Source organism: Bubalus kerabau, chromosome 2, assembly GCF_029407905.1.
Source record: "Bubalus kerabau isolate K-KA32 ecotype Philippines breed swamp buffalo chromosome 2, PCC_UOA_SB_1v2, whole genome shotgun sequence".
Lineage (NCBI taxonomy): Eukaryota > Metazoa > Chordata > Mammalia > Artiodactyla > Bovidae > Bubalus > Bubalus kerabau.
The window spans coordinates 20,538,467-20,566,266 of record NC_073625.1 but is presented as its reverse complement, the minus strand read 5'-3'; the positions used below and the strand labels follow the sequence as shown (position 1 = coordinate 20,566,266).

The 27,800-nt window shown below is 38.6% G+C and overlaps 1 protein-coding gene and 1 long non-coding RNA gene across 5 annotated transcripts; one reads left to right on the top strand and one right to left on the bottom strand.

Moving 5' to 3' along the window:
- Positions 1–583: 583 nt before the first annotated feature.
- LOC129644624 (uncharacterized) lies at positions 584–9,082 on the bottom strand. Of its 3 annotated transcripts, XR_008710891.1 has the most exons (7): positions 8,947–9,065; positions 8,712–8,865; positions 7,961–8,067; positions 7,522–7,641; positions 7,151–7,371; positions 6,738–6,841; positions 584–765 (listed from the first exon to the last, which is right to left on the bottom strand). It is a non-coding gene; the product is annotated as an uncharacterized LOC129644624 (long non-coding RNA). The 3 variants fall into 3 exon arrangements; XR_008710889.1 differs by having other exon boundaries at positions 8,712–9,082; XR_008710890.1 differs by lacking the exon at positions 8,712–8,865 and having other exon boundaries at positions 8,947–9,081.
- A 57-nt stretch (positions 9,083–9,139) lies between these two features.
- Positions 9,140–26,189, top strand: ERI1 (exoribonuclease 1). 2 transcript variants are annotated; one of them, XM_055567208.1, is made up of 7 exons: positions 9,141–9,461; positions 13,142–13,320; positions 14,545–14,755; positions 19,329–19,412; positions 20,754–20,863; positions 23,633–23,747; positions 25,049–26,189. In XM_055567208.1, the coding sequence occupies exons 1-7, from the start codon at positions 9,354–9,356 to the stop codon at positions 25,289–25,291; spliced, it is 1,050 nt and encodes a 349-aa protein (XP_055423183.1). In that variant the 5' UTR covers positions 9,141–9,353; the 3' UTR covers positions 25,292–26,189. The 2 variants fall into 2 exon arrangements, with proteins under 2 accessions (XP_055423184.1, XP_055423183.1); XM_055567209.1 differs by lacking the exon at positions 19,329–19,412 and having other exon boundaries at positions 9,140–9,461.
- The last annotated feature ends 1,611 nt before the right edge of the window (positions 26,190–27,800 follow it).

Sequence of the window (27,800 nt, the reverse complement as noted above, 5' to 3'; positions counted from 1 at the left end):
ATTTGGGTATATTTTCTACCAACTACATTTTTAATTCTTCTTCCTTTTTTGCTGTCTTTCCACATTAAGACTGAAAATCAGCACCTCTGCAGCACAGAAGCCTGTTTATACATCATAAATCAATTTTTGAATTTATCGCCCTCTAGTGGCATTTCAAGAAACTAACTTCATGTACAGCCTATGGGTTGTCTTTTTTAAAGAGAAAATTTATTGACATTAAATTCTCAAAGGAATGCATTGCTCTATTTAAAAATTTTTTCCTAATATGCATAGCTTTTATAATCAACGAAAGCTACAATTTTCAAAATCATTCAATGAGTTTCTTTTATAATTACATTAGGAAGCTGCACGAAAGTTCCAATACAAATTATATGTTTTAAAAATACAATCTATTTGTAATGTTTACTTTGCTTTTCTTATTTCTCAGTCTGACTCAGTTGAATTACAATAGCCTTCAAATGAATTATTTATAATTCAAACGGTAAGTAAATATCTGACGTTCTTTACAACAGAAAATGTTTTATTTTATATACCAAAACCCTGAACTGAGCTGTTTCTGCTCAAATTAAAAATCAACCTGAAATCTTTAATATGTAGTTTATTTAAACATAGACATATAAAATGTACAAGATAAACTTTCTTGGATGATATATTTAAGGAGAGGATCATAATTTGCACACACCTCCCTCATCACGGGGTCATCATGCTGGTCTGTGCTTGTCAACAAGGCTACACATGGGGATGCAGTAGGCGGAGCAGAGGCCCCTGTTTGGGTTCAAAATGAGATAGGACATGATTTGTACAGTTCTCAGAAATGTTTTAAGCAATTGCATAACACCACACAAGAAGAGAAACTACCAGAAAAAAGCATTATTTAACTTACAAATCACGTATGTGTATCTATATATATGCATTTATATATGGCACGCATACATATGTATATCTAACCTGAATAAAATTATTTAAACTTTCAAATGTTTTACGTAGCAAAGAAGTTCATGCCAAGCAAATATAAGAGAAATGTATATTACCAGATGAAAACCACAGAAGATAAAGATGAGAGATACACCCCCATCCTTCCCCATCCCTCTGAAAGCAGAAGCAGTGCTGGCCACAGGAGTTCAACATTCTGAGCTCAGAGTCTTTCTAGTTCCTGCTCAGCACAACTGGTCATTTCTGTGAACTAGTGACAGCCTGCATTTTCCATTTCTTCCTCCTCCTCTTTTCCCCCCAAATCGGCATTCTTATTCCAGTTATCCTGCTCTTACTACTTCATACTGGGTATGATCAGAGCAGATAACTTGTCATTTGGTTTATAAGTGGCTGGACCAAGAGGAGCCCCATCTGAGCCTCCCTTACAGAGCCTAGACACAGAGCTGGAGGCACCAGCTGAACAGGCTTGGGGTGGTCTCCACTTGGGAAGGGATGGATAAGTGTGCCTTCTGTGCAGAGAGAGGGTGTGCATGGATATGTGTGTTTTACCATGACTGTGGTAGAGACTGTTAGTTGTCCAGATATTCGATCTCCCGTCTCTCTACAAGGGACTTTCAACTGTTCATAGGTAACTGTTCACAGAACCAAAAAGAACATTCTGCTCAGCCTCTTCTGCAACGAGTGTGTGGTTATGTGACTAAGTACCAACTAAGTTCCAGATGGGATAGAAGCATGAATAATGTGTATGGCTTCTGGGTGTGACCTTAAAAGCACATTCTTCCTTCCAATATTTTCCTCTTTCTGCTGGCTGGAAGGCACTCAGAGTGCTGAGCTGTCTGGAACACGGGGCTAAGGAAGGGATACTAGAATGGTGGAGGAACAAGAAAGAAGGACCCCAGGCCCCAGACATCTTTGTGTTACAAGGCCAAGCTTTAACCTCCCAGATAAACCTCTATGTCATCTAAGCCACTGCTCTTCAAGGTCTTTTCTTACACAGTCAAATCTTTATTAAAAAAAAAAAAAAAAAAGCCATGCCCAAGAAGGAAGCAGATCTCATTAAGTGTAGAATCGAACCAAATTTGGAGATTTCAGGGAAACATTCTGGAGAAAAGTTTAATCTCTGATCTAAAGAATGTGAGGGGGACTTCCCTGGTGGTCCAGTGGGTGGGACTCTATCCTCCTAATGCAGGGGGCCAGCATTCGATACCTGATCAGGGAACTAGATCCCACATGCCTCAACTAAAAAATATTCACAGGCTGTAACTAAAGATCCTGTGTGCCACAACTAAGACACGGTGCAGCCAAATAAATAAATACATAAATATATATATATATAAAGAATGAGAGAAACCAGGCTGGAGAAAGTTTCAGATAAGAACAAGCATGGGGTGTCAAAGTACAGAAAGAAGTCTGGAAGGAGACAGAAGGTATTTCCTGCTAAACCTGCAGAGGTCAGCACAATCCACATCATTCTAACTTTGTAGCCTCTTGATTAAGGAAGGTGAAGAAGATTAAAAATCAAAAGTAAAACCAACCATGGGGTTTTTAGAACCATTTACTGAGAAAAGAAATGACAGTAGGTTTTAGGGGAAAGATGAGTTCACTTTTGGATGTGTGGACTTGGAGGTGTTCGTGAGTAGGCAATTGGTCACGTGTCTCTAGTGCTGAGAATTAACATCCTGGATGAAAAATGTTTAGGAGGAGTCATTGGCAAGCAGATGGTAAACAAAACGAGAGGAATGGATAGGAGCACCTAAGAAAGTCTAAACTGAGAAAACAATGTAAGAGAAGAAAAGAAAGTCTAAAATCCCGCCCTGAAAGAATTCCCACATTCAATGATTGAATGTGAGTGGGGACTAACCAGGAAGATTGAGAAGGAATGGCCAGAGAAATAGGAGGGAAACCAGACAAGTTCGTTGTCAAGGAGACCAAAGAAAGAAACTGTTTCAGTAAATAAATTATGACCAACAACGCTGGATGCTGTTTTTTCAGGGTCACATAGGATGAGCTCTGATAGGAGCCCACAGGGCTCTACCATATGCAGATAGTTGATGACCTCAATGGAGAAGGAAAGGCCTTGGGCAGTGGGGATGGAATCCAAATTAGGGTTAGCCTACATCCGGAGCAGATGGTGTAGGAAAAGAGACAGTACTTTCTATAAGTTTAGCTCCAAAGGGCGAGAGAGAGAGAGAGAGAGAGAGAGCGCGCGCGCGCACAACTGCAGGGGTACTGAGGTTGAAGATGTTTGGTTTGCTTTGGCTTTTTAAGTTGGAAAATTTTTAGTTGAGCTCTTTTAAATATGGGCTTTCTAGGCAGCTCAGCTGGTAAAGACTCTGCCTACAATGCAAGAGACCCTGGTTCGATTCCTGGGTTGGGAAGATCCTCTGGAGAAGGGATAAGCTACCCACTCCAGTATTCTTGGGCTTCCCTGGTGGCTCAGACGGTAAAGAATCCACCTGCAATCCAGGAGGCCTGGGTTTGATTCCTGGGTTGGGAAGATGCCCTCAAGGAGGGCATGGTAACCCACTCCTGTATTCTTACCTGGAAAATCTGCACAGAGGATCCTGGTGGGCAACAGTCCACGACTAAGCACAGCACATTTAAATACAAAAGGGAAAGGTCCATGTGCAAGGAAAAGATTGAAAGTACAGAAGACAGAATGGAGAGCACAAAATTCAAGGTTCCTGAAAAGGTGAGAAGTGTAGAATTCAGAGCATATGGTGACGGTCAGCAGAAAATGAAAGAGGGAAGGAAGCATGGGGAGATGGAGCAGGGCTGGGACTAGAGTAAAGCAATAAGGCACTCAACATGGGCACAAAATTTAGGGACGCACCAAAAAGAAATCCTCAGTAATTAAGATAAACACTAAACAGTGTTAGTGCAATCTCTATATAGATCAAAATTAATGCAAAGAATTTATGATGAATAAAATATTAAAATCTTAAATATCCAGTCTGTGGGTAATTTGTTATGGCAGCCCTAGTAAACTAATATAACACATATCTCAATATTGCAGAAAGAATAATGTTGCTTCATAACTGATTAACCCCCTCTCCCAAGAACTCTGGAAAAATCCTAGAATTAAGAAAACACAAGGAGTTGAGAAATGAATATTAAAAACAACAACAGAACAAGAAACTCCTTGGGAGCCTGAAGGCAGTTTTGAAACGGTGTGGGAGGTAGACGTGTTTATCTGCAGGGGACAGGGCTCTGCCAGGGGGTGGTGGGCAACCAGAAGCAGCCTTGAGAAGGCCTGAAGGAAAGCAGAAAGGAACAGCAACATCCCCAGCCTGCCCAGGATGTATCAGAATAGAAGCATCAGCACACTTGGCTGGGGAGACAGGTTGATGAAAACAACAGGCTGACCAGCTAACTTCTGACACTAATTTCTTTTTCCCCTCCCCCTCCAAATCCCAGGGCTGATGGATAATGGACTGGGGAATGGGTCTCTCAAAGCTACTTCTTCCTTAGAGATTAATGGTGTAACTCTGAACAGAGTTGTCTTTATTGAATGGAGTGACAACAAACGAGGGTGATTAAAACAAATTCCGTGGTGATGCGGGCTCCCTGGATTCCTTCTTAAATTCGTCTGGAGGGTCACACACATGCCTCCTCCCCACTTTACATTACCAGACACTCTCACGGGCACAAGCGCTCACATGAGCTCAAAATAGCCCGGCACTTGTGGAGGAGCAAAGAGACCATAAAATGCAGACAAGTTGAATCACACATACCAAATGAATCAGAATCATTAGAACAGATGAGCCAAGAATGTCAAAGATGCTTCAGAAGATAAACGAAGATATTAGCAATCTGAACTAAGAAATCATGAAAAAGTGGAAATATGAGGCTTCCTTGTTAAACACTCACCATTTTCCAAAAATCCACAAACTACTGAAATAATTTTCTTTGATACCTCTGTTGGCTTGTTCAAGTTGCTGGTTAACCACTATACCACAAATATGTGCACACCAATCACTGTTTCCAGACTGTGGCCTTTTTCTGTTCTTGTTTGTGTTTTAAATCCTGTTTTTGCCTTTGTTTCTTTACAATAGTGTAATGACTGCCTTTCTCATATGACTAAATGGCTAAAGCAAATTAACTAAAGGTCCCTGGGTTGCTGCTGCTGCTAAGTCACTTCAGTCGTGTCCGACTCTGTGCGACCCCATAGACGGCAGCCCTACCAGGCTCCCCCGTCCCTGGGATTCTCAAGGCAAGAACACTGGAGTGGGTTGCCATTTCCTTCTGCAATAAAGGTCCCTGGGTTATCCTTTGACTAAATAAAATAATTAGAGGGAAAATGCAACAAATAGGTAAAATGGCACAGAGGATACAGCTAAAAAGTAAGTTAGAAACCGTAAAATCAGATTGAGGAACTTTCCCAGGCAGCTACAGGAAAAAATAAAGATATGGAAAACATAAAAGGAATGATATGTGATATGGAGGGTATTGAAGGTAGAAGCATAATGCCAGTATCTAGATATTATGGATTCAAAATTGGGGGGGGGGGGAATTGGAAAAGATATATTTAAAGAGATAAAGAAGGTAAATTTTCCTAAATGAAAGAAAAATGAAGGATCCCAGATTGAAAGAAATAAAAAAAAAATCAAACAGATTTTAAAAAGAGATCCCTAACTAGATCCATTATTAGTGAAATTTAAGAATATCATCAACAAAAATAAATGATGTAGAATTCTCAGAAAAAGGGAACAGATACCTAAAAAGATCAGGAATCACACTGGTATCAGACTTTTGAAACAACACTAGATTCAAGAAAAAAATAAAGTAATATTTTAAAGTAATAAAGGAAAAGACCTTGGAACCTGCAGAAATTGTTACATGAAATAGAGAGATTCTATATGCAATTCCCATGAGTTCAGCATGGGTATTATTACTATTAACAAATTACCAAGACTTCTGGACAATGCAGTAAGAAAAGAAAAAGATAAAGGTGTATAAAAGTAGGAAAAGTAAAGCTAAAACATTTATAAAAATACAACCAGCCATCTTAGGAAAAAATCAACAGAATAAAAAAATATTAAAATTCATAAGGGAGTTTAGGCATTATAAAAATCAATAGTATTTTTTCTCACCACAAATAACCAACCTAAATAAGCATAATGTAAGATAATATACCATTCATAACAATAACAAAAGCCATAATGTGGCTAGGAAATTAACCAAGAACAGACAAGACTTCTATGGAGAAAACTATAAAAATTTTAAAGCATACAACATGGTCTGAATAAACAGTCATATGTTTCAACAGAAAGACTTATTATGTCAGTTCTCTTCAAATTAATCCTAGTGAATTCAATTTTAATGAGAAGCTTTATTGGATTTTAAGTACCAATAAATTTGTCCTCAAATGTACATGAAAGACCAAAAACACATAAAAGAGTCAAGCTAGTCTTGAAAAAGAGGGAGAATTTGTTTTATCAGATATTAAGACATATTGCACAGTCAAGCAATAAAAATAGTGTGGGAAGGGTGTAAGAACAGACACCACGGACTAACAGGACAGAGCTCAGACACAAACCCAAACATATAGAACTAAATACATATTGGTACCAGGCAGCCATGGGTAAACCACTCAGAAACAAATGGCATTCTACTCTGCCAAAGATCACATATTTAGTTCAGTCTAGAACAATTTACAAAACCTGGTATTCAACATACAGATCTATCATAGACAGTGGTTTCATCCCGGGACTTTAATGCTAAATGAAAGCAGGTATGTTTTTCACTGGGGTTAGTAAGAGAATAACTGATTCTAAAACCCCTCTTTTAGGCTTGGGCCATACCTGAAACATTTAGGGAAGCTCTCCCCCTTGAGCTGTCCAACTTGGGGAAGTCATTTTCTTAGGTGGAAGGCACTGGAATCATTGGGACCTTTCCCTAGGTGTACCTGGAGAGTAACAGCAAAATCACCATTTACAAAACACGGGTCTCCTGCATGCTGATACCATTACAGTGAAAGGAAAGCGTGAGATATGGTGGTATTTCTTGAACATTCCAGGCACTTTGTCAGCTCTGGGCCTTTTCATTTGTTGTTTGCACTGCCTGCGATTCTCTTCCCTCAGAGAGCCTCACAGTTGGCTCCTTCCCTCCTTCAGGCCTTTGCCCAAGTAGCACATCATCAAAGAGACCTCCCATAACCATTCTATTTACAATTGCAAGACCCTTTCCCACAGAATCATCCCCACTTTCCTCTTACCTGCTTTATTTTCCTCCATATGTAAATGTTTTGCTTATTTCTTTTGTTTGTTGTCTTTATTCCACTTCCTGAACATAAACTCAGGCAGAGTTTTTGTCATTTTGTTCAGTGCTCATTCCTGGCAGGTAGAAGGTGCTCCATAAATCTTTGTTGAATGAATGGTTATTGTATCTTAGCGTTCCCATAGATACTGGCAACAGTACTAAGGTATAGCTCATCATCTGAAATGTAGATAAATGATCAATCGATTGATTTGTTGATTGATAAATTTATTGATAAATATCAATCAATCCTTGATAGTGAATCTTAACAAATGAGATACAATAATCAAATCAAAAAGTTCAAGCAGAAAATTTGTAGTTAGCACTTACTAATGTTCACATAATATGAATCCTGGTAAATGTTTACGGGATCATTTTTTCTTGGAGAGAGATGCAATCAGCAATTCTTATTAATTTTCTATAGTTGCATGTCAGGCTCAAAATCATTATCTGAAAAGAAAACAAATAAACCCTAGGAAAAAGAAATGATCAGAGTTGTGCCTTATAAATCTTTGTGATTTTTAAGTCTATAAACCTTTGTTTATAAACACAAAGGTGAGTCTGCAGTTACAAGAGAAAAAAATACAGTCCACTTAGAAAGAAGCAGGTGATTCCAAAAGTAAAAAATTAGTGGTAGATTTCCAATTGTGTCCCTTTTGCCGTTAGGGAATTATATGTCCTCAACCACTGCCATGTGCCTAGAAGTGATTCTATACTCATTAATTATTTTTATAATAATGCAGAATAACAAACCACCCCATTGGCTTACAGTAAGCATTTAATTCTTTTCCCATAGTCTGCAAGTCAGCTGGGATGGTGCTGCTTCAGGATGTGGCCTTCCTGGACTTGTTTGTCTGAAAAAGTCTTTGTTTCATCCTGTGGAGTATAGAATTCCAAGCTGACATTTTTGTTTTGCATTTTAAAGTTGTCATTTCATTTTCTTTTGGCTTGCACAGTTTCTAATGAGAAGTCTATGAAAACTTACTATTATTTCTCTATGCATAATGTGCCTTTTTTCACCAGCTGCTTTTAAGATTTTCTCTTTAAGCTTTTGAAGGGTCTACAATAGCTTTTCCTTTAGACCCCCGAGTCTAGGGCTAGTCACTACTAATGCATGACACTTCGGGGGTCTCTATTGCATATTCCATTCAACAACTGTATTCAACAGTCTCCCCACTCTAGCTCCAGGGAACTCAAATGATTCCTAGTCCTGTGAGTTCTGAAAATTGTTTGGCTTATTGCTTCCCCATGATTGTTCTTTCCTGGCCTTGTGGAATAGTCACAGAACATATTCACTGATTTTTATTCAGTTAAAGATGCAGATTTCTGAAGCTTTTTCTCCATGAACTCGGCCTTATAAATTCCAACCAATTTGGTCTCCCCAAAATCCAATCCCCGTCTACTCCATTCGGTAAGACCTGTCTTCTCAGGGAGACCCTAGGCTCTGCTTAATTTCCCCCTTACACTTGCAAACTGCAAACTCCCTCTGGACAGAGAGCCAGGGTCAATCCGGCTCATACCTGGTTCATCTCATTTGTTTCTCTTCTTTCATGTAAAAGGACTGGAACTGCCTGCCGTCCGATGTCTGAAAACAGTTATTTTCACATACTTTGCTCAGTTTCTTAATAGCTCTAGACCTATTTCTTCTTGTCCAGTACTGGGCGTCTTAAATGCCTTACGGAAAACGCAGATTGTTTTATAAATGTTATTCTCTGTGGTTAAAATTCATCTCTCTCAAGGGCAATCCTCGCTTACTTCTCAGGAGATGGTGATGGATCATTTCCTTTGGTGGTCTCCTCCAGGGACCAGAGTCCGGAACCTGGCTGAGCCTCCACTCCGCGCCGGCAGCGTTCTGTTTCTCCCGCGCGCGCCTCCCTCCCGCTTGGCTCCTCCCATCTTTCTTCTTGCCCCTCCCTCCTCGCGTCTCCAGCCCCCGTCAACGGAAGCCCTCGCGTTCCGCGCGCCGGCTCACTGCGCCTGCGCGGCGTCTGGACGCTTCACGTTCCCGGAAGTGGGAGGTCCCGCTCGAGTTTGTGTGGCCGCCGCCGCGGGAATGCGAGCCCGGTAATTTTTCAACCGAGAAAGTCGAGGCTTTCGAGGTTGGCCGGGTGAGACTGAGCGAGTGGAGGCTCCAGCAGCTCCCTTCTGACGTGACACGCGACATGGAGGATGAGCAGACCCTCCAGCCTGGCGACGAGGCCGTGGCTCCCGCGCGGCGCGCGTCTCCCGGGTCGGAGTGCGGGGACGAAGCCCAGCGTCCGAATCCTGAGGTGAGAATTCGCCCGCGTTCCCCTGAATTAAGAGGGTTTCCCATGGGAACCGCGGCCTGTGCGCCCTGGGACCCTAGCCCCGGCCGCCTTCCCTGGCCTCAACTCCGGGAGCCGTTCTCTGGGGATAGTTGTCATTGAGCCCTTTCTAGTCCCAGGTACCGTCTGGAAGTAAGTCAACAGCCCAGACGAACTGAGTGTGCGAACTGAGGTTTTAGACGTTCTGGGTGGGAATTCTGCTCTAAACTTGCTGAGTTAATCGGTTACACGGTTGCTATCGTCATTCCGGGTAGCCCTAGTCTGTAATTGGTAGTTTATGTTTTTAGAAATCTCACCCCAGCTCTAAGTGTATCACTCCTTAAGACCTTTAAGGCCATCTCCCAGCCTTGGCAGAACGTAACTGTGCCTGTTGGCTGGAACTTCGTCTCTGGTTTTTGGACCATTTTACTCCTGCTTCGTATAAACATAATGTATGAATGATGTTGTTAATGGTTTTGACAGCTCAGTAGTAGATCCTACAGTGACAGAGTTGTAAAGACGGTCTTAAAACGTCTTTAATCGTCTTCTTTGATAGGTATAATTATTGTTGACTAGCTGCAGACTGTAAATAATACCAAAACTGGTCATTTTCTATTAATAATATACAAATGCTGAGTGCCTCGTAGTGTGGGTAGTTGGAGGAGGCGTCCAAACTTCTGCTCTTTCCACCTACAGCCAATTCTCCACATAGCAGCTGGAATAATCTTTAGTAACATGAATCTGACTGGGTTTCTCCCCTCCTGAATCTTCAGTTTGCTGGCCCCAGGACTTGGCTCCTTCCTCCATTGTTAGCTGTACCTCTTCCCTTTTGCTCTCAGTGGCCGCCATCCTTGGTGTTATGGTGGGTGGTCTTTCTTGTTAAAGGTCTTGTGTGTGCTTTCTTTGCCCTGAGTCTTTGAACAGTTATCTGGTTCACCTTATGATGCTACTTTCAAAGAGGGCTCCATATCTTTGAGCTATAGTAACTCAAGGCCTGAATCTGTGTTCCTGGTTGGTTTTAGTGACTGTCATATTTGTTAAAAACCTGTTGTTGGATGCTTTTAATAAATGATGATACAGTCCTTTTGTTTTCAGGCTTAAGTAAGCAAGTTTGGATTTCAGCTAAGTAAATTTTCATTATATCAACAAAAGTGTTTTCATAAATGAATAGGTGTTACATTTTTATGTTTTTAATGAAGTAGGTTCAGATTTCATCAGAACTCTTCTTTGGGAAGGATTTTAATCAAGTTTAATTCTGCTTTTAATTTCTTTAATGTGTAGATTCAGAGGCTTTTTTTAAAAAATAGGTAATGTGCAGGGGGTTTTGGGGCAATAAAATAATGGAAATGTTTCCAAAACATCTATTTCCTAAATGTTCTTGCCACAGAAAAGGTTTCTTTTGATCATGGTTGCTTCCATATTGTAAAGATTCTCTCATTTGAGATAATATAACCTATGTAACCATTTACTGGGACATGTGAAAATTGCAAAATGTCAAAGTAGCATGAAGTTGAATATTCCTTCCTATACAGTGGAGTCTGCTTACTTTCCTCATTGTATGGCTGATACTTTATGACATTGGACAGGTGGACTCAGACATTGGGGAGGGTGCCGTTGTCAATCCGTGTATTACGTGGTAAACTAACCTTGTGTTTTTGTAGATTAAGAATACATATAGGGTTTTAAATACTTTCTGCTTCTTAGTGGATTGCCTTGAATAACTTTCTTTGGAAGTTTATGTAGACTGAAGTTTGTGAGAACTGCACTTTGACCGTGTCCTGAACTTCACCGAAGGAGGAGGACTAGAGTTGGACACAGGGGAGGAGACAGAACTTTCTTTATTGAAATCATGATTTATAACATATTTAGAAGAGGCCTCTTACGTGTGGGTAATTTTTGTAACTACAGTTTTAGATAAAAATAAAGCATGTGAGTAGGAGAGAGGACTTAACCAAAGAGAAAAGTCACTTAAATTGACTGAGACATCTGTTTTGGTAGGCAAACTGTTGTTCAGTGTAGAACCTAAATTTTAACCTGATTGAAGATGGAGTTTAAAATTCACTCTAAGTATAAAGACAAAGGATGAATTAGGAATCCTGATTATATTCTAATGATAAAGTAGCCAAGCACTGTAAATTTATTATTGAAAGCAAATTATTTTCTTTACCTTTAAGTCAAAGATCTGTGAAATAAGGTTTCTAAAACATTTATTATCAGGTAACTTCAATATAATTATTCTTCACTTTACAGATAGTTCATACATTGGAATTCCTGACCTCTTCCTCAGAGGAGATGGGAGTATTTCTAGCACTGTCTGCTAAACGTGTGTTACAGTAAATGGAGAGCTAAGAGAGAAATAGTCCCTGAGTCATCAGGATTGGTTCTGACTCCGAGACTGTGGCCTTTCCATGGTTATCCTTCCTTAATGTGTAATTAAAGTTCACATGGGGACAGTATGGTAAACTATAACTAACAAGTTTTGTATAGATTGCTAGTAAACTCCAGAGTATTTTTGAAAATTCTGGAACATACCTAATATTTATGACATTGCATGTGGAAAATAACTTGTAAATGAATCTTTGGAGCTTAACATTTTAGTAATTTGAGGGTTACCTGTGGTGTGATTAGAGTCGAATTATGTCTTTCTCAACTTAAATTTTAATTTAAGAAAGGAAGAACAATTTATAATGTAGTAACTATAGTTCTGAAGAATCTCTCTCTCTATATGTGTGTGTGTGTGTTTAACTTTTGGAAATTGTGTGTTTTGAAACTGTGTGTTTTCATTTTTGCTTTGGGTAATAACATGTTTTGGATTAGATTTCTGGCCATTTTATTTTTATATTGGCCAGTTTCTGTTAACTTTGTGAAACGAAGTCAGGCTAAAAATTCTCAGGAGGACACTCATTTATACGTGTTAAATGTTGTGAAAGTTTATTTAAAAATTGGTTCATTTGTAAATTTTAGAATATTGTTTGTGAAAAGGTCTAACCTTCAGTCTGTGATGGTAATGTTTATTGATAGCCATGGTAGGTATGGATTTGTCCATTATGGTGATGCCAGTGGTAAAGAATCTGCCTGCCAGTGCAGGAGTTGTGGGTTCAATCCCTGGGTCAAGAAGATCGCCTGGAAAAGGGAATGGTAACCCACTCCAGTATTCTTGCCTGGAACATTCCATGGACAGAGGAGCCTGGTTAGGCTACAGTTCATGGGGTTGCGAAGTGTCAGATACCACCAAGCAACTAAGCACATGGTGTGTGTGGCATTGGGAACCTGATATACTTTGATTTCATTTAATCCTTATAACGATGTCTCCCACCTACTGTTTATCATTACCAATACTAAATACCATTTGAGATACTTACTATTATATCTTGAAGATCAGAGGCTAATAAATAATTTCCCAAGGTTATGCAACTAGTAAATAATCAGCCGGGGGCTCTGTCCTGAGGTTGTTCTGACTCCCAGCACCAGGGCTCTTTTTACCTAGCTTCTTTTCCTGTAAGAAGCCTTGTGACTCAGAAGAGAGCAGGGTAAATTGTTCCGGAAACACATCTTTCTTCTTCCTATGCCCTTTTATTGAACATACAGCACAAAGAGGCCTTAATCTTTAAGATGCTTATACTAACTGTAAACTCTATATATACCCACACTTTATTTTTTTGTAGAAAAAGCAACGGTGTAGACTTGATGGCCAAGAAACAAAAACATCTACGTTGATTACCTCCAGTGCAAATGATTTCAGTGACCCAGTTTACAAAGAAATTGCGATTACAAATGGTTGCATTAACAGAATGAGTAAGGAAGAGCTCAGAGCCAAACTTTCAGAATTCAAGCTTGAAACCAGGTAACTAAAAATAACTTTCAAATTGCAAAAGTAGTACACGTTCATCCTAGAAAAGCTTGAAAACAAATCATGTGTAATGATTAGTTATCAGCTGAGTAGTTATCAGGATTTTTCATGGGTAAGATTCCTTTTCAGTGGTAATTTCAAAAGGAAAACAAAAGATTTCTAACAGTCACTAATTGGTGATGTGACCAAAATGTCTTCCTTGTCACTTCCCATTAGTTACAGTTTTTAGATCCTCTTATTTTTACTACCATTTTCTATTTGCTAGCCCCTCTAGGACTCAACCAAGTAACAATGAAGGACTTTAGATTTTTTGAAGAAACACATACTATTTGACGAACCAGTGTGACTGCCTTTACCCACCATAGTTATCTGTTTAGAACAATCTTGTCCCACCTTCTGTTTGTGGAACATACATTTTAAAAATAACTGTAGGGACTTCCCTGGCAGTGCAGTGGTTAAGACTCTAAGCTTCCACTGCAGGTTCAATTTCTAGTTGGGGAACTTTTATCCTGCATGCCATGCAGCATGGCCAAAAAAAAAAAAAAAAAAATCTGTAAAACTGAATCTCCTAAATCATATTTTACCCATGGTAAATTAGAAATCTTATTTGAGTTAAGAATCTATTAACTGTGGCAGTGTTCTCCTGGACATGGTTTATTTTAGGCTGTCTCCTAAATGAATTTGCCTAGTTAAATAGCTAAGGGGCATTCAACTTTATATACTAGCCTCATAAAATTCACATGGATTTTTTTTTTTTAATTATCTAACTTAAAAAAGCCAAAGCAAGGAAAAAGCATAATAAATTTAATTTGCCTGAATTTTTATTCTCTGAAATTTGTGTTTGGTCAGTAGAATAATTCAGTATTAATTTCAGTTTTTGTATCCTGTATGTTATCTTATTATATAAGGCAACAGGGCTAGGTAGGTGGTATATGCCAGCAAAGCTTCTCGTGTGAAAGACCAATATATAGTTTATATACTGTACAAGAAAAATGAAAAATTACATGTGAAGGAAAATATTGATGCCGTATTAGATGTTCTGTTTTAGTTAGTTGGTTGCTGACTTAGCTCTGATTCCTGCTTTCTTTACCTTCATTTTGGCTAACATTTGCTAAATTAGGCTGTGACTGTCAGTGTTCAACCAGTGCCAGCAAGTAGGAGTTCACATTCTTGTCTGTAAAATTACTTAAGAGTTCATTTTATTCTTATTTTCAATAGAGGTGTAAAGGATGTACTAAAGAAGAGACTGAAAAACTATTACAAGAAGCAGAAGCTGATGTTGAAAGAGAGCAATTGTGCTGACAGTTACTATGATTACATTTGTATTATTGACTTTGAAGCCACTTGTGAAGAGGGAAACCCACCTGAGTTCATACATGAAATAATTGAATTTCCTGTTGTTTTACTGAATACTCATACCTTAGAAATAGTAAGTGAATTGTTATATTTTAATTTTTGTTTTACCAGCAGCTGTTCTGGGGTTGACTAGTAAGGTGGAGGATTCCATTTGCTGTTTTAGTTAGAATTCTAAAGAGGGGGTGTTTGCTCTTGATTCATTCTTAATAGATGAACTATAATAATTTCAGAGTCTGCTGCTCTCCTTTTCCAGTAGCTTAAAAAAACACAAAACCCACTGATGCCTGGCCTTTGTCCCAAAGATTAGTTCTATGGTGGGGCCCCTAGCATCAGCTTTTTTTTTTCTTTCAAGCTCAGTTGGTATGTAGTCAAGGTTGAGAACTACTGCAGTAGACTACTGTATACTCTGATCTATAAAAATGCTAAGGTACAGAAATTACCTTTCAACTTAAACCAGTTAGCTTTCTGATGAAAAGTTTATGGGTGAAACAAGTCTTGTAACCTTGGCTTTTAAGCCATATGACATACATGCATTGTTAGCTCAGGAGTTCAACAGGATCCCTCCAAATAAATGCCATTTGCCTTGTAAAATCTGACCAAGGATTGTAACTGCTCATCTGTACAGAGGTACCACTTTTATGGTATCCCCAGTTGCCACACACTGGGAATAAATATAAAGAGGCTCTGTGCATTAAAATACACAGCATTTTTTCCTTTGTGCCGTTTGAAGCCTCTTTAGTTATAGTCTTAATCAGCCCATTTAAATAATTCCTTGTCTAAAGCAGATTAAAGGTCAGTAAATTAAAAGAAGGCTTCCCTGGTAGCTGAGCTGGTAAAGAATCCACCTGCAATGCAGGAGACCCTGGCTTGATTCCTGGGTTGGGAAGATCTGCTGGAGAAGGGAGAGGCTGCCCACTTTAGTGTTTTGGGGCTTCCCTAGTGGTTTAGCTGATAAAGAATCTGCCTGCAGTGCAGGAGACCTGGGTTCAATCCCTAGGTTGGGAAGGGATCAATTCTACAGGTTCAGTCCCTGGAGAAGGGAATGGCTACCTACTCCGGTATTCTGGTATAATTAAAACAAAAAATGACAGTTATGAAAAATCATCTTGCATAATTCACTAGGTCTTACTTTCTCAGTGATGGATGAGGCGCTTGCCACTCTTGTCCCACATTTAGACATGAATGATTCATTGCTTTCTACTGTGTTGTTCCCATCACATTGTTGTTCAGTCGCTCAGTCGTGTCCAACTCTGAGACCCCATGAGCTGAAGCACACCAGTCTCCCTGTCCTTCACTATCTCCCGGAGTTTGCTCAAACTCATATCCGTTGAATCAGTGATGCCATCCAACCATCTCATCCTCTGTCGTCCCCTTCTCCTCCCGCCTTCAATCTTTCCCAGCATCAGGGTCTTTTCCAATTAGTTTGTCTTTGCATCAGGTGGTCAAGTATTGGAGTACTGGAGCTTCAGCTTCAGCATCAGTTCTTCCAATGAATATTCAGTATTGATTTCCTTTAGAATTGACTGGTTTGATCTCCTGCAGTCCAGGGGACTCTCAGGAGTCTTGTCTAGCACCACAGTTCAAAGGCATAGATTCTTCAGTGCTCTGCCTTCTTTATGGTCCAACTCTCACGTCTGTACATCACTACTGGAAAAACTATAGCTTTGACTGTAAGGACCTTTGTTGGCAAAGTGATATCTTTGCTTTTTAATATGCTGTCTAGGTTTGTCATAGCTTTTCTTCCAAGGAGCAAGTGTGTTTTAATTTCATGGCTGCAATCCCATCACATACAAACTCGTCATTTTTCACACCAGAAAAAGCCTTAGCTTGATGCCACTTCCCTGACAACTACCCTTTGTCTTTGTTCCTCTACAGCAGATTTCTTTATAAAAGTTATATACATGTCTGTCTCTGTTTCCTCCCATTCTCTTAAATCCCCACCACTTATAGATGTAACTTATGTATTCCATCCCATCACTCCACTAAAATCACTCCTCAGTGTCATCTTTGACCTTTACCTAAGTCCTGGTGGAACTGACCACTCCCTCCTTGAAACACTTTCTTCAGGGGACTGCCAGTACCCCTCATTGTCTTATGTTTTTGCCAGCCTCACTGGGTTGCCTTTCACAATTTCCTTTGCTGTTTCCTCTTCTTCCAACTTCCTAGTATTGGATGCCATAGGTTCAATCCCAGGTCCTCTTCTCTGTATATGCTTTCTCCCTTAATGAACTCGCCTATCATCTAGTTCCATAGCTTTTAGAAATTCCATAGAAACTGGTATCTTCTGAATATATATCTCCAACCTCATCCTCTATCCAAAATCCAGGCTGTCACGTAACATCTCTACTTGGACATCTAAACAGCCATCCTAACGTGTCCCAGACTGAATTTACTGTCAACTTGTGTTATCTTCAGCCTTTCCTGGCTTGAGGGCTGGCAACTCAGTCTTTCTGCTTGCTCAATCACGAAACATTGGCGTCATCTTTGACTCCTATTCTTTCGCATCATACATCTATGCTATCAGCGACTCTTGTTTGTTCTGCTTTCAGAGTGTATCCAGAACCAGCCATTTAACTGCATTGCTATGACTGTAGTTTGAGCCCCATTGATTTCTTGTCTGGGTTTACTGCATTTGTTCACCATTTAACCAGTCTCTGCTTCTGTCTAAGGGCTTTCTTTGATAGCTCAGTTGGTAAAGAGTCTGCCTGCAATGCAGGAGACCCCGATTCAATTCCTGGGTCAGGAAGATCTGCTGCAGAAGGGATAGGCTACCCACTCCAGTATTCTTGGGCTTCCCTTGTGTCCTTGTTTCCTACCGCCAGTTCTCAATTTAGTGACCAGTGAAAGTTGCTCAGTCGTGTCTGACTCTTTGCAACCCCATGGACTATACAGTCCTTGGAATTCTCCAGGCCAGAATACTGGAGTGGGTAGCCCTTCCCTTCTCCAAGGGGTCTTCCCAACCCAGGGATCAAACCCAGGTCTCCTGCATTGCAGGCGTATTCTTTACCAGCTGAGCTATGAGGGAAGCCCCTTTAGTGAACAGAGTGCGCCTTATAAAATGTAAGTCATATAATTTCATTCCTTTGCTCACAACTCTTTTATGGCTCCCCATTTAACTCAGAATAAAAGTGATATCCCTTTTACAATCTGGCCTCTAGTTACCTCTGATTACAGCGTGTTGACCAGCTTGCTGCTTCTCAGAAATGCCAGGCATGCTCCACCCCCTCACCTCCCAGAGCTTTAGCTCAAATTCCTTTCCTCCAGAGATCTTGCTGCTCATTTCCTTCCTCCCACCCATCATTCCAGGCCTTCCTTCCAGGCCTTCCTTAACTCTTGCCTTCTAAATAAAGTCTAACTGATCCTCTGTTCAGTCTGAACACCCCAGACACCAGTGTTTCTGATCCCTTGTATCTACTCTTATTTTTTAAGAATCTTCATCACCTTTTAACTTACTATGTAATTTATTTAAGTAATTACTCAGTATTTGGTCAATGAATGCATAGTTAGTTCTCTGGCATCATTCTGTTACCAATGTTAAATAATACCAGCTTGTAATGGTAAGAGATACTGGATTTTTTTAAAAGATTTTCATATAAAATTATGCAATAAAATCCTGATACTTAAAAGGATAGACTTCATTTATCTAAGAAATCCAAGAGGTAGAATTTTTTCTTTTGAAATACGTCTGATAAGTAAAGGACATCTCTTAACTTTAGACATTCAGATGTTCTTTGTGGTTCTTTCACTCTTTTACAAGTATTAACTATTGATAATTCATCTGCTTAATAAACAGGTGTGTAAAAAGAATTTTGTAAACACTATTTTTTCTTAAATTTTTAATCTTCTATTATAAGGAATATTCTGTCTTTTCCTTCATAGCTACCTAGTGTTAATAATTGCTGCCAATAAATCTTTAAAAGACTTTGAAATTGTCCTTAATTTGAACCAGTATCTTAGTGTGATCTGGTTTAGGGAAGCAGCATTGGGCTAAAGGAAGAAGCACTTAGATCTGAGCCTGATGATAACAGTTCTGTCCTTACTGAGTTCACAGAGTTGTGTGAGCACAAAATAAGAATGCAAACCCGAAAGCTTCTTCAAGAGGTTAAACATTGCTAAAATAATCAGTGCTATTACTACGCTTTAAACTGCTTCATGTCATATAGTTAAATTTCGATTATTCAGAATTCAGTTTAATGAAATCTTAATATATAAATAAGATCTAATTAGGAGTGAATGAGAGCAGGAATCTGAACTAATTTATTGTAACTGAAAACTGGCATTTCTTCAGCATACTTTCTGTTATTTAAAAAGCTCTTAATATCTTCAACTAGAGGTTGCATTAATAGGCTTTACATTTCCAAAATATTATAAGCAAAATCATCAGTGTTTTGCTCCTCTGGTTAAACTTTGGTTTGAAGACTTCAGATACTTGTTCTGTCTTAAACGTTTGTAAAGTGTGAAACATAATTTTTTAATTAAAAAATCAAAGTAATTTGGGAATAGGACATTATCCTTAAATTGTTAAAACTGTAGTCTCTGCCTTAACCACCTGTAAGGTTACAACCCAGTGTGGCTGATGTTGTCATATATTATGTCATGTATCTTAAGTCATAGAAATACTTCAATTTGCTGTCCTTCCCTTGTAGGAAGATACGTTTCAGCAGTATGTGAGACCAGAGATTAACACCCAACTTTCTGACTTCTGCATCAATCTAACTGGAATTACTCAGGTTATCATTCTGTGTTCCTTTTTCTAGAGTTTGAAGGAAGTTTTGAAATTAGGGATTTATTTCATAAAATTATTGTTGTAAACAATTAAATGTGAGACTTTCCTTTCTTGGTAAAGATCTTTTGCTTTGTAATACTTAGAAAACAGGAAAGCACATTTTATACCTGATAAGATTTTTTTTCAGCCATTCCTTTTAAAGTGTTGTAATGATGAATCTAAGCATATCATTTGTTTGGAGCATTAGTGAAGAAAGAGTTAAGTTACCATGCTGCACTTGGGGATGAAGTTTTAAAATATATCTGTTTACAACCTGGTTTTATATATAACGTAATTTTTTTTAGGTCTCTGATTTTTGGTTGTATTCTAATGTGGCAGGCCCTTTGTCCATTTACTTAGTTGCTTTATTCATTCGTTCAGCAAATATTTGAGGGTGTGCTATAATATCTGCCGAGCTACAAGAGATACAGAAATAGTCAGGATAGTCTCTCTCCTCAGCTCGCTTAGCAATTGTAGGGTGGGGGAACTGACACAAAAAATCAGTGGTCACAGTATGGTTAGGAAGACTGACAGTCAGTGTTTCCTCAGGGTGTCATGGGCCCCTGTAGAAAGACCTTTCTTTGACAAAGGGAACGGAGGACTGTCCTGGGCAAAACTCAAGTTGGTGAGCTTGGACAGAGTCACGATGAGTAAACAGATGTAAAAGAATGACTGGGCATTTCAGGTGTGAAGGGCAGAACTTTTAAGTGTTTCAGGATGGTTCAGGTGTCTTATGGGCTGATGAGAAAATGGTCACAAATAAAGCTGAAGTAATAGAGATGAGCTATATCATGAAGGGTCTTATGTGTCTTTTTTGTCTGGAAAGCCTTGGGGAGTGTTTGGAGGATTTTAAGTATGACAGTGATGTGATGGATGATTTACATCTTAGGAAGATGGATGTAGTATGTTTTGGAAAGATGTGAGCTTTGAGGTGTGGAGACACTGTAGAGGGCCAGGGCTTTCAGCTAAGAAGAGATTCCCCTTTTCTCCCCTCTGGAGAATTGGGAAGCCACTAGGTTGAGGCCTGAAAAAAGAAAATGCCTGCGGATGATCTTAAATCTTCATTTGGGGACGATTATATACTTCAGTTGAAAGCAGTTCCTAATATTTGGCTATAAACAATTTTTAATTGTCTTAAAATTGGAATTTTGGGTGAATCTTAGCCTAAGAAACCATAGAGCTCAAAACATCATAGATAAGACTTTGTCCTGTTCTTTCATGTCCCTCCAGTGTTTCTGTGCTGAGTATTTTGTAGGACTGCATGTAACTACCGTGATTTTTGTGTATTTTACTTTCGTATCCTCAGGATCAAGTAGACAAAGCCGATACCTTCCCTCAGGTACTGAAAAAAGTCATTGACTGGATGAAATTGAAGGAATTAGGGACAAAGTATAAATATTCCATATTAACAGATGGGTAAGTATTTAGGAAATTTATCTTAATCTGCTTTTTAAGATTAAAGATGTCCTTATTCATCTAACTTTTAGAATAACCACAGAAAATATTATTTCCTGAAGGAGCCCCCACAGCATTCAGTAGTTTTCCTTTCATATCCTTATCCTTAGTTAAATTTTTAAGTCCTAAGGGTCAAAGCATTTGACTGTGTGGATCACAATAAACTCTGGAAAATTCTGAAAGAGATGGGAATACCAGACCACCTGACCTGCCTCTTGAGAAACCTATATGCAGGTCAGGAAGCAACAGTTAGAACTGGACATGGAACAGACTGGTTCCAAATAGGAAAAGGAGTACATCAAGGCTGTATATTGTCACCCTGCTTATTTAACTTCTATGCAGAGTACATCATGAGAAACGCTGGGCTGGAAGAAACACAAGCTGGAATCAAGATTGCCGGGAGAAATATCAATAACCTCAGATATGCAGATGACACCACCCTTATGGCAGAAAGTGAAGAGTAACTAAAAAGCCTCTTGATGAAAGTGAAAGAGGAGAGTGAAAAAGTTGGTTTAGCTCAACATTCAGAAAACGAAGATCATGACATCTGGTCTCATCAGTTCATGGGAAATAGATGGGGAAACAGTGGAAACAGTGTCAGACTTTATTTTTCTGGGCTCCAAAATCACTACAGATGGTGACTGCAGCCATGAAATTAAAAGATGCTTACTCCTTGGAAGGAAAGTTATGACCAACCTAGATAGCATATTCAAAAGCAGAGACATTACTTTGCCAACAAAGGTCCATCTAGTCAAGGCTATGGTTTTTCCAGTGGTCATGTATGTGAGACCAGTGGTCATGTATGTGAGAGTTGGACTGTGAAGAAAGCTGAGCACCAAAGAATTGATGCTTTTGAACTGTGGTGTTGAAGACTCTTGAGAGTCCTTTGGACTGCAAGGAGATCCAACCAGTCCATCCTAAAGGAGATCAGTCCTGGGTGTTCTTTGGAAGGAATGATGCTAAAGCTGAAACTCCAGTACTTTGGCCACCTCATGTGAAGAGTTGACTCATTGGAAAAGACCCTGATGCTGGGAGGGATTGGGGGCAGGAGGAGAAGGGGATGACAGAGGATGAGATGGCTGGATGGCATCACCGACTCAATGGACATGAGTTTGGGTGAACTCAGGGAGTTGGTGATGGACAGGGAGGCCTGGCGTGCTGCAATTCATGGGGTTGCAAAGAGTCAGACACGATTGAGTGACTGAACTGAACTGAGGGGTCAAAGAGAGGAGTGAAAGAAATAACAGTCTGATCCAGGACTAGAAGAAGATTAAATATTAATATGCAAAATCTAAATGGTTTTATTGTTTTTATCACAACACTTCTTGCTCAATAAAGTGCAAACTCTTCAGTCTGGCTTTCAAGGCTCTCATCTAATCCCACCCTACCTGTGTAGCCTAATCCTCCTGCTGTTTCTCTTTTTCACTCCAGTCAGGCTGACACATGAATCACAGGGGTTTATCCTTCCTCTGTGTATGCATGCAACTTTCCTCTCTGCTGGAAGGTTCCCTTCCTTCACTATTTACTTTATTACTCAAAGCCCACCTCGTGTTTTACTCCAGACATTATAACTCATGTTGATGTTTCTGTTGAAGTCTTACAGCCTCTGCAATAGGTACCTTTCATATTGGCATCTGACTAAATATTCTGATATCTAAACTTTATGTGTGTAAGATTTATGTTTGCAAGGAAATTAACAGTCTTTTCAGAGCAAGAGGTTTTGCAACGTGAGAATCTTCCATATTGCTTACTGTAGTGCTGAGCTTGAAACTATGCTTCCTAAACATTAGTTACAGGAAAAGTCAAGTATGGACATGAGAGTGATTAAAACAGGGATTAGAAATGGAAATTTGTGAAAACATTGATGAGCCTATTTAGAAATCGATTACTGATTTTTGGGATAAATGAGTAGTGTCCCTGCTTAATTACACAGGTGTCTCTGTTATAACATGGTGTGTGCAGTTCTATAAAACCTTGCATTCTGGGACAAATTGTTCAAAATCTATGCAATTTTGTAACCAGAGGACTAACAAAAAGTAATTGATATACCTCCAGAGATAATTTGGACAGTACAGGCAAGCAGCCTGGGGTCTATGGAAGTCACCTCAGAGGATGTTACAAGTACACAGAAGCCAGAGGATCGTGGGGGCAGGCACTTGTCTTTAATTTTCTTAAAAGTACTCCACTTGCCATTACAGCAGCTGAGTTGAGAAGTTTTCTTTTTTCTTTCTTACTGAAGAGTATGATTTCAACTGTTTCAATTCTGACTCCTTTGGCTGAGGAAAAACTATGTATGAAGCAGCACAGTTTCTACATGATACAGTCAGGATTCTTGGTTTGTGTTGTAGAAGCATGTACTGTGGCAGAACAAATTGTGTTTTAACTACTTGACATCATCTTTGTTTCTCTCAAGTATTTTGTTCATTTGTTTGTAGTTTTTGTTTTATTTCAAAGCATACCCTCAAAGACCTTCCTAATGTGATAAACCTGGCATTAAAAGTAAGCTGGGCAGTTCTTTAGAGTTGTGAAAAAATGCTCAAGAGGATAGAGGGGAAGTTTATTTTTGAGTTATTGTGGAGAAAAGAGAAGTTAGTTTCTGAGCTTGATGTTATATGTAAATATAAGAAGGATGATGTATAAATAAAAACAAATAGAATGACTTAAGATCCTCATTTTAAAGAATGGTAGAGCATGTATTTAATTCAGTTTTCTTTCCTCTTTCGACTTAAGTTCATGGGATATGAGTAAGTTCTTGAACATTCAGTGCCAGCTAAGCAGGCTCAAATATCCGCCTTTTGCCAAAAAGTGGATCAATATTCGAAAGTCATATGGAAACTTTTACAAGGTAAGATTACTATATTGATTATATTGCTCTTGATAAATTTATTATATTTTGCATGTACATAAAGTTGTAATTTACTAGGGACTTTTCACAGAAAAAGATCATATAATTAATTATTAATCAGATTCTAAATAGTTATGTTCATGTGAGTTTAGAAAAATAAGCTATCTTCCTCACTCAACCTGTTACTCAAACAGGATAAATGCATATGTATTGTTGTTGTTCAGTTGCTAAGTCTTTGTGACTTTGTGACCCCATGGTCTGGGCTTCCCTTTCCTTAATTATCTCCCAAATTCTGCACACGCCCATGTCCACTGGTGATCTTTAGTAACAGAGATTTGAAACTGAAATATATGGCTTGCTTCTGGAACAAACAGTTCATACTGATTTTTAATTTTAGCAAAGTTAATATGTGTGTGCAGTATGAATTTTTTAAAATACTAAATAATATTGCGGGTCTTAAATAGCAGTCTTCCCCCATGGCCCTTACCAGTACTGGTTCCATTTCTCCCAAACACTTGCAGTTTTTTAAGCTATTTCTTCTCATATTAACCTTCCTATTTCTAAATTATATATTTATGCTATTTCTTGAGTTTTCAGTCTGAGTTATCTGTTGAGTTCCTGCAGTGGACAGTGAAGATTTAGCTCCATTAAACAGCGACCATTCCTGCCTATCCTTCCCCTCCCTGCATCTTTCTAACTCAGTCACATTAGCTTTATAATCATTATTCAGTGTTTACATTTCTAATGACTGGAGAGTGTTTACAACTTTCAATCAGATTGTTTGCTTTTTTTGTTGTTGCATTTTAAGAATTCTTTATACATTCTAGATGTTAATCCCTTTTCATATATGTGATTTGCAAATATTTTCTTCCATTCTGTGGGCTGCCTTTTCCCTGTGGTGATAGTATCATTTGATATATAAAAATTATAAATTTTGTCAGTCAATTAAAATAATACATTACAGAAAAATACCATGCAAAACAGTTTGTGTTAAAACAGTAGGGCTTCAACTTAGCTGTTCAGAACAATGTATTTCCTTTCATAAATAATTAAGTTACAAAGCTGCAAACTTTTTTTTTTATGGACTCCATCTGTTTATGTATATTTTTATCTAAAACTCTAAGATCATTTTTTTTCTAAGTCTGAGAATTTTATTTGCTTCATTTGATCTAGGAGTATTTGCCCTTGGCCTAAATTTTTACTATTTTGCCTATTACTGTTAATTTTCAGCCTCTTATTTTCCACTTCATTGAGACTTACAAAATACTAAAGAATTATTCACCGAGCTGTTCATGTTTCAGGTTCCTCGAAGCCAAACTAAGCTGACAATAATGCTTGAAAAACTCGGAATGGATTACGACGGGCGGCCTCACAGTGGTCTTGATGACTCTAAGAACATTGCACGAATAGCAGTTCGAATGCTGCAGGATGGATGTGAACTCCGGGTTAACGAGAAGATGCATGCGGGGCAGCTAATGAGTGTGTCCTCTTCACTACCAATAGAGGGCACTCCAGCGCCACAAATGCCACATTCCAGAAAATAACAGCATTTATTTGCCCTTTTGCCTGTGGATCACTCACTGTAACTGGAGCTGCTACAAAGAGGTAGCAGATGAATACCTATCGAATTAGTCCTGCAGTGCAAAATTTAAGCACCTTAAACATTTAAAATCTTATTACAATAATAGGTATATGCATACATATGTGAACAGATTCTGTGGGAGGGCATATTGAATTCCTTGTCACCAGCACTTTTGATATGAGCAGTATTTGTTACACAGTAACAGTTCCTGCTTAGAATTGAATTTTATAATTTAAGGTGTCCAACATGTGTTCCTTTGGGTTTAAAATGCAAAGGTTTATTGGCTCTCCCCTTGAATGTCATATCTTACTGATGTTAAAATATGTGATGTATTTCTACAGTAACATCATTAGATCAGATCATTTCTTCAAATGCAGAAGAGATCCGAAAGGTGGGCCTTTATCTACTAGCCTTTGGGTTTTAAGAATATCACAGTCCTTTTGATTTTTGAAGCTTATTTGTGAACATGAGCTGTGAGTGGTAAATTTCATAAAGAACTTAGTAAACGTATCTGCCTGTGTTTTGTTTTTTGTTTTTTCTTTAATTTATAACTGGAAGGCTCGTGATAGGTTATAAGATCTGGTTAAAAATTCAGTTACTGATGAGGTCAAGGGAAAGTCAAAAGAAAATCTCATTTAAAGGAATATAAGGGCTACAGCTTGAAGTTTATAATATATAGATAAATCATTGAGGTCTTGGATTTGGTTTTTTGGTTCCTCTCCCTCTTGTGACATATCTGCCCTATTTCTTAAATCTAAGAGACCATGCTTTGAATTAGACTTTCAAGGTCACTACTTAATTTTGCATTTGTTTTCAACATTGTGAGTGAGGTTAATAAAGTCGAATAATACTTTCTACCATATCTTATGTTTTTATTGTTAAAAACTGATTTTACATAGTAAGTGACCACCAAATGTTGAAAAGTTAATTCTTAACTAATTCTGAGAACAAAAATGTGTGTATATAGTTGAGAAAGTGAAATTCTCCTAATCTAGAAATACTTATTTTCAGAATTGGATTTCCCACTGTAACTTTCCTGAAACAATTTCATTAGCACTGCTTCTTTTCATTCACTTCCTAATAGTAATTGTGATGCTACTTTATTTTGATGGTTTATACATTATAATCAAATGAATTTTATAGAGGTCTTCCAACCCTGATGCATAGGAGGAAAGTAGGCATTTTTCTTGGTATAAGAATTCTCCACAGAGTGCTGTAGGTTTTTAACTTAAAATAATGAATTCCTGCCTCTGAGGAATTATAGAGTCACTATAATAAAGAATAATTAGAGGATAACCGAAAGCACAGTGTATGTGATGCCCTTAGACATACAGATTATAGTAAAACAAGGACATCTAGGTGTCTTCAGCTTAAACAGTAAATTCTTGGGGCAAAAGGGATATATGCTAAGATTTTTGTTAACCCAAATAGCACCATACAATATACCATGAAGTATTACTGGATGTTTTAAAGAATTTCCTTCAAATGGCTACAGAGGGACCATGCCAGGGCAAAGTTTTAATATTCGGAAACAGTAACTCACCAGCAAGATGTGGATGCTGGAATGTCCAGTCACACTCCCTAGGCAATTTTTCCACATAGCCACCTCACTGTAGAATTCAAATTCATGCCACAGCAAAGCTGGAGTCCTCTCTCACCAACTTCCAGATTTGCTCACAAGAGCTGAAATTTGCAAGGGAGAAATCCGAGGATAGCAAAGAAATATATTAAATTGCCTTCCTCTTTTGTTTTCAAGTCCAGCTGCTAATCTATTTTTCTTTTTGCCAAGTATCAACAAGCTCATTTTATATTTCATTTTATATATATATTTCTTATATATATATATATTTCTTTTTAAGACCTTCAACAATATAAGCTCTCAGTATCCTTTTGGCTCAACTGAATGTTTTATCTGGTAATGCTTTACTGTCCTGACTCTTTTTTTAAAACTTTATTGAGGAATAATTGAAAAATATGTATATCAGATCAGATCAGTCGCTCAGTCGTGTCCGACTCTTTGCGACCCCATGAATTGCAGCACGCTGGGCCTCCCTGTCCATCACCGACTCCTGGAGTTCACTCAAACTCAGGTTCATCGAGTCAGTGATGTCATCCAGCCATCTCATCCTCTGTCGTCCCCTTGTCCTCCTGCCCCCAATCCCTCCCAGCATCAGAGTCTTTTCCAATATGTTTAAGTATAAACATGGTGATTTGATACACATTATGGAATGGTACCAATATCAAGATAATTGGCACGTACATCGCCTCACATAGTTTGCTTTTTTTTCTTTTTTTGATGGTGAGAATGCTTGAGGTCTTCTCTTGGCAACTTTCAAGTACTCAGTACCATATTATTAAGCGTGGTCACAATACTATACATTATACCTTGGAAATTATTGTTTGTGTAACTGAAAATGTATATCCTTTGACCTACATTGCCTCATTTCTGCCATCTTCAGCTCTTGGCAACC

What these genes read in the sequence shown, in the direction of transcription:
- ERI1 (XM_055567208.1), top strand. Translation starts at nt 9,354, where the DNA reads ATGGAGGATGAGCAGACCCTCCAGCCTGGCGACGAGGCCGTGGCTCCC. An exon ending in CCCAGCGTCCGAATCCTGAG is followed by an intron (nt 9,462 to 13,141) that starts GTGAGAATTCGC and finishes ATTTTTTTGTAG; the next exon opens with AAAAAGCAACGGTGTAGACT. An exon ending in GAATTCAAGCTTGAAACCAG is followed by an intron (nt 13,321 to 14,544) that starts GTAACTAAAAAT and finishes TATTTTCAATAG; the next exon opens with AGGTGTAAAGGATGTACTAA.